This window comes from Perkinsus marinus, assembly GCF_000006405.1.
Source record: "Perkinsus marinus ATCC 50983 genomic scaffold scf_1104296947560, whole genome shotgun sequence".
NCBI classification, from domain to species: domain Eukaryota; phylum Perkinsozoa; order Perkinsida; family Perkinsidae; genus Perkinsus; species Perkinsus marinus.
Window position 1 is genome coordinate 117,215 of NW_003210583.1, and position 6,152 is coordinate 123,366.

General features: G+C 47.6%; 1 protein-coding gene across 1 annotated transcript; it reads right to left on the minus strand.

Moving 5' to 3' along the window:
* Positions 1-115: 115 nt before the first annotated feature.
* Pmar_PMAR014520 (hypothetical protein) lies at positions 116-1,556 on the minus strand. Its single transcript, XM_002779378.1, has 5 exons — positions 1,409-1,556; positions 995-1,124; positions 893-945; positions 727-802; positions 116-680 (listed from the first exon to the last, which is right to left on the minus strand). The coding sequence occupies exons 1-5, from the start codon at positions 1,546-1,548 to the stop codon at positions 456-458; spliced, it is 624 nt and encodes a 207-aa protein (XP_002779424.1). The 5' UTR covers positions 1,549-1,556; the 3' UTR covers positions 116-455.
* Between the last annotated feature and the right edge of the window lie 4,596 nt (positions 1,557-6,152).

Genomic DNA, 6,152 nt, shown 5'->3' on the forward strand with positions numbered 1-6,152 from the left:
TGATATGTGAAAAATTAGGTTGAGACTTCATACGGGTCGCCGCGTCTTACTACATCTCACTCAAGCAACTCAAGCCATATTATATGGATACTAAGATTAGGAAATTACTCTCACTCCTATCGAGTGATAATCGGTTAAAATCGCGAAGAAAAAGTTATTAGAGTGCGACGATCAGCAGCATTATAGCGATCACGACGGTGGGTTGAGGAAATACGCGATTTCACAAGATGCCGTGTGGATCTGTTGTTCCAGCAGCATTATCCGGAACACAATGGGGCTTTTCTCGAGTCACACAAAGTTGAAGGAGCAGAGCAGAAAAACAATGGAACACGAGTGTAGAGACGAATCAACTTAGTATCCCGGCAGGGTCCTCATCAAAAATGGATCAGGCGAGTCACAAAAATATAAAAACATTGCGAGCTTCGCTCCGCCCTTACAAGGCCACTGCTGCAAGACTAGAAGTGCTTACGGAAGACGTAACCGCCGCATCCACAGTGATGTGTGTACGCGACTATAGGACGGATGAGACCTTCCACTGGGATTGGCTCGAGACCATCCCCGAGATCTTCCCATGTCGATACCACTCCACTGGAGTTAGTGCCGGTGCTCCTCGAAGACAACTCGGGTTCGACCAGACCCGCCGGCGGTGGTTTTGAATACTGATGTCGAGCTGTGTGCCTCTGATGGAGATATGAGGCTACTGAGGAGAACATGGGTTAACAATACCTGTGTGGAAGGGCGCATAGTGCGAGATGGTGGCGGACTGGCCAAATGGCTTCCGCGAGGTGCTCCCCTATTTCTCCTGAAAAACACGAGCATTCCATCTAGAAGGATGTCCCCTTTGCTCAATTGCGGCGAACGCATACGCCTTTCTCCCGAGAGCATAACTCACCTGGTTGCATCCCTGGCAGTAGACGAACCTTGACGAGACTCATGACGGCCAGTCTGACAGGACCACAAGAGTAGTAAGTAGCCGAGCAGCATCCTTCGGTACATTATAACGATAGTGATACTCATGACGTGAGGTGTTGGGCATCGTGGCGGAAGTTCTCGGAGGGCCTCGAGCAACCACAGGAGCCGACTCGATCCGACGGAGCGGTCCCGGGTAGATCGGCGAGTTACTCCTGAATAGAAATTATGATGATTAGTTCTTGGTCGGGGTTGCTCTATAATCCTTATATGCCCCCCCTACAGCGTCGTTGCGTTCACTAGGGAGGGAGGAGCTCTAGCTATCATGGTCAACGACAAGCACAGTATCGGATGATGTATATAAGTTTGACATTAACCACAGATATACCATTATACATTCATGCCATCTCACCGAGATATCGAGCCAAATCTTCATACTGCGTTGAATAATATCCCATAAATATAGACACTCCAGCTACCGATACCACACCCGCCTCACATTTGGTAGACTTGAGGCACTGTTCTACTGCGGAGTCCTCTGTTCCGCTGTTGGTAGATGTCGGTGAGTACAGCAAGTGGTGCCTGACTTCTGTTACTGCCACCTTCGAGGGAAATCGCGCTGTCAACAGTAGCAACCATAATGGAAAAACAAACTTGGAACGTGTACTCTCATACCACACCTTCCGCAACTTCCAACACTGCCCACCACGACTCGATACGTAGTTTACTCAGCACTGAGAAGCCTGCTCAATCTCAGCCAGGGGTGTCTTCCAGTGTGCTATGCTATGACGATTCTTCATAACACTCTCCACGTCCGGATCATATTTCTCCAGAATCGCCATTATTTCCGGATGGTATTTGTTGTTGAGAAACTTCACGTTAGTGTAGCAGTTGCTGAGCACATCTATTCGCTCATCAGAGAGACCTGAGGATAGCGTGAGGACATTGCTCAATAAGAATTCTCGTTCGAGGGTCTATCGAGCCAGACAAAAGCAATGCCTCTGAGAGTCGTTGACAACGACATGGAAAATCGCAACGATTGCATGTCGAGTTGACTTTGTATCAATGATAGAAAAATCAGCAACCACACGAGAGCTTCATCAGCCAACTAGCGAGCACATTCGCGTCACTACGTAGTCCTTCTAGAGGATACAACAGACGATCTCGCCCTAAGCAACACGAGTATCCTTTTTCTCTTACTGTTTCCCATCCCTCTTATGAGCTCGTTGATGAACTTGAGTCGTTGGGCGTAGTGACTTCGTGGCTCATCCGGTCGCCTCTTAGCGTACGCCTTACTGTAGTCAACCCTGAGGTGTGGGTTTTGTTGCCGCACTTCGAGCTCGCCTTCCCTGATGCTCATAGCGAACAAAGAAAACTATGCCAGTGCTAAGGACATCCCAAGGGCCATAACACAATATCGCTCTCTGAGAGAGACATTATATTCTTACACATCCACAAAGCATGGCGATGCATGCATCACTTTTCTCTACTGCTTCAGCGACAGTAGCTTTCGCCTCGCTCAGAGTAGGTAAGAGAGAAGATCAATCTCTACAACATTCCCCTGCATTCCGTGGAGTCACAGGTATCGTTAGTTCTCTAGCTATAACATATATGGATTACCCTATCATCACGACTACATCTTACAACGCCTATTTGAACAATAGTATCCTCTATTGGTTCCATTGTCAAACACGCTTGTTCAGTAGGAATCCCGAAATACGAAATTGATTCCGATCAAATTTAAGAAATTGAAGTACCGATGGCATGGTGTTAAAATTGGAGGAAATGTATGAAGAAAGAGTAGCGCAAGTTGCGCTGCGCAACCCTCAGTGTAAAAGTTAACATTGTGGTATGTATTGCGTCTAATCGATACATCCTATTACTGTCGAGCCTGGCTAACCTTTTCGGTGATAGCTAAACGGAAGAGGAAAAGAGGATCTTTCAGTGGTGAGGTGGGGATGGATGAGAAGCTGCTGAATATACTATAATCGTTGTGTCAAATAATCAACTCGTCCATGGTAAGAGGTCCCGAGTTCAATTCCCAGAGATGCGCGGCCATCGCCTGAGGATAGCAATGACGAGTGCGCAAGATGAGTATCTTCCTCTCACGTTTTCGATCATCGGCGAAGTAGCAGGTTAGATGATCTGCGGTCGCTGCAACAGGATTAGTGACTTAGGTATTGAAGCAACTTCATCGAAGAAGCCGGGTGTGCGCTATTGCCCTTTGTATTGTTATAGGTGAGATTAATGTAAATTATTGATGTGATCCACGGGACTCGGGTTTACTGTGATGGTGTAGTTACGATAAAGATGTCATTGAGGATCGGCTGGTCTCAGTTGCTGGAAAAATGCTTGGGAGCCTCAAGCTGTGTAAGATTCCGAGTTCAAACAGCTATGAATGTGCTTGGTAATCCATTGGCATCGTTGGTGGGTACTCAGTTGCTCACATATTACTCCACATCTCGGCGGGATAAGGCTATGACACTGTGACAACCGCAAGCTCCCTTTTATCCCTTCGCTCACCTGCTGTGCTGAATGAGTTGTCATGACTCGGTTAATCGGTTAATCAGATTAACCGAAACCACCGACCAGTATGTGGAGATATAGAATTTTTTGGTCCCTTATTGGATTGCCGTCAGAAACGTAGCTATGATTGATGCGGAGGAGGCTGCTCCCCCAGCAGACGTCACCATGGAACCAATAGGCAGGTCGCAGATAAGTTATCCGACTCGGTTATCCGAGATAACCGAGTCGGTGTATCTCATATATTCTCATGTTGACTTGAAAAACTGTCAATGACAATTACTGGTGTTACACGAGTGGTGTGACACCATTCACGCTCGGGAAGTTAGAGTCCAATTGACTCGTTTTTTCTGTCAATGATTTACGTGGAGATAGTGGAAGGATTGTGAATGATCTCTCGGGGTACGAGCTACCGTCGTCGGCGGCGATGGTTCATATAATATGCGACGCATCTCATATAATGTATGCCGATCACGGCGAGATGTCATATACCGGTAGGGACGTCGCTGGTGAATCACCAGTGGTGATGAACATAACGTTGGATCAGTCGACAAAGTACATTTGAGCATTTGCTGGCTTGTTAACCAACAGTTTGTTGGTTACTTTACCCCACGTATGCGCTCGCCATAGCAGCCACTCATGTCAGGAGAGTCCGACAACAATGATTGGAGTAGAGCGAGTAGTATATGTACGATGCACATCCTATACGCCAATGGCGTGACGCCATGCTCCTATCGACAAGTTCCCTTACGAGCTGCGCGATTGTGTGCTGTCTCCGAATATTCAATATGCGGATCACGTCGAACGTATGCGTCACATGGAGGAGTTGACGAAGGCGGAGTGCCACTCCCAGTGATGGGACTGACTCATCATCGTCTGATCCTATTATCTATGAGTTGCCCAGTTTGATGGATATGAGATTTAGAGTCCTGTATGATGTGGTTTATCCTCAACGGCGACGACCTGTGCGCCGATGGTTCAAGGGTACAGTGCGTGATATGCATGCCTCCGAGGCATTGCCTCGGGGCGAGTTGACGTTGAATGGGATAATGAGCCCGGTGAGATCGAGACTCTTGACTTCTGGGCCTGTCAACATAGATCGGTGTTATGAGCTTCGCTCTTTTTCACCGAGTATTATCGTTTCAAGTTTACAACCTTCAAGTTTATAGTATGGTAGATATTGCACAGCCTGTGTGACAGTGTCACGATGACACCGGTATTACCACTGGCTTGTGCATGCGTACGTATGTTTTAGCTAGAACCGAACATGCGAGTTCAGTGCAATCTGTTCTTGCTAAGTGTCGAGAATTCCGTAGCCATCTTGGCTCAAGTTCGAGTTGTGTTTTGATAACCCTTGTTAATCCTATCACAGAGTGGCGCGCATATCAGGAGAAGTAAAAGTACCTAGTGCCACCAAGTTAGTGGACGGTGAGTGATGGTAGTAAGTTCGGCATAACATATCATCATCCCCATCACTCTGAGTGAATAGTCGACTGAGTGGCTGACCATTTGCCAGCCGTTAGGCAGCATGCCATCCTCGATCTTGTTAGAGTTGAGGGTTACATCAGTTCCTAGGGATAGATGATTACGAATCATTGATTCGTATGGACTGTCAACTGTTACGCAGCATGGCAACGACCTCGTTCTTGGCTATTCAGGGCATCAGTTGCACTGCCTTCAAAGAGGCAGTACGCCGTGCACAGCACAGGAACGAGTGATTTGTTGAAAGTAAGTCGGACGATGTATTTGGATTCATTAGGTAGCCATCTTCTGCCAGAAGATGCCAGAAGACTTCTGGTTACCCGCGCTCGCGCAACTTATGCGATGAACAAGTCGTCAACTGTCGTGCGACTAACTCCTGCTATTGGGAAGGATATTGGGCTCGGCACAAGCTGTGTCACAGACTCTGTGATCAAGATGATACTATTTGTAGCGGCACCTATACTACTCGTTAGCTCCTGCTCCCACGAGTTGCGTTCATAATATGAACTTCATATAACTTGGTATACCACACTGTGGTAACAACAGTGCGGTTCACAGCCTGGCAGTGTACCACAACACGCCCATCTTCCATACCTCCACGTCTTCCATGGGGGCAACCTTTCCCACTCTCATCTCACATGCCACATTAAGGCGTCTAATTCGATTGTTAAGTTACGGTAGGACTGATGGCTCTCCTCGCACCCTAGAGCTAAGATTCCGGGAGCTAAAGATCCACCATACTCGCCCGCTTTCGAACCGATTGTCGTACCACAATCATGTGGGCCTGCTGCGGTTTCCGTATCCAGTAAAAGTTTTCGAGCGTCAGTCAAATACTGAATTAATATAGCTCCTTGCAATTCCACATCAGGTCTTTGATCGTCGGTAATGGCTAACGATCGTAGTTGTGTTGTGCAACTGTCATATCCTCGATAAACTCCAACACAATTGCGGTCTCCCAATTTCACAACTTGCCCATCATCGTGTATTCATGCGGTTGTTTAGTCATCTGTCAGCAGCAAAGCCGCACCCGCGAGGACCCAACGTGCCTCAGTATCATCAGCATCCATTCGAAGATTGGCCTACCAGCACACCTCATCATGTGTCTGCCAGGATAAAAGACTCACCTGGAATACATATGTCGGTCCACGCATGCTGGTGATGAAAACAGGACAGTGGTACATCCCCTCCCACGACATCTCGTCGATGTGAACGGCAAACACGTTCAACACCGGCATCAC

What these genes read in the sequence shown, in the direction of transcription:
- Pmar_PMAR014520 (XM_002779378.1), bottom strand. Translation starts at nt 1,548, where the DNA reads ATGGTTGCTACTGTTGACAGCGCGATTTCCCTCGAAGGTGGCAGTAAC. An exon ending in ACTGCCAGGGATGCAACCAG is followed by an intron (nt 803 to 892) that starts GTGAGTTATGCT and finishes CGTGTTTTTCAG; the next exon opens with GAGAAATAGGGGAGCACCTC. An exon ending in CTATGCGCCCTTCCACACAG is followed by an intron (nt 681 to 726) that starts GTATTGTTAACC and finishes TATCTCCATCAG; the next exon opens with AGGCACACAGCTCGACATCA.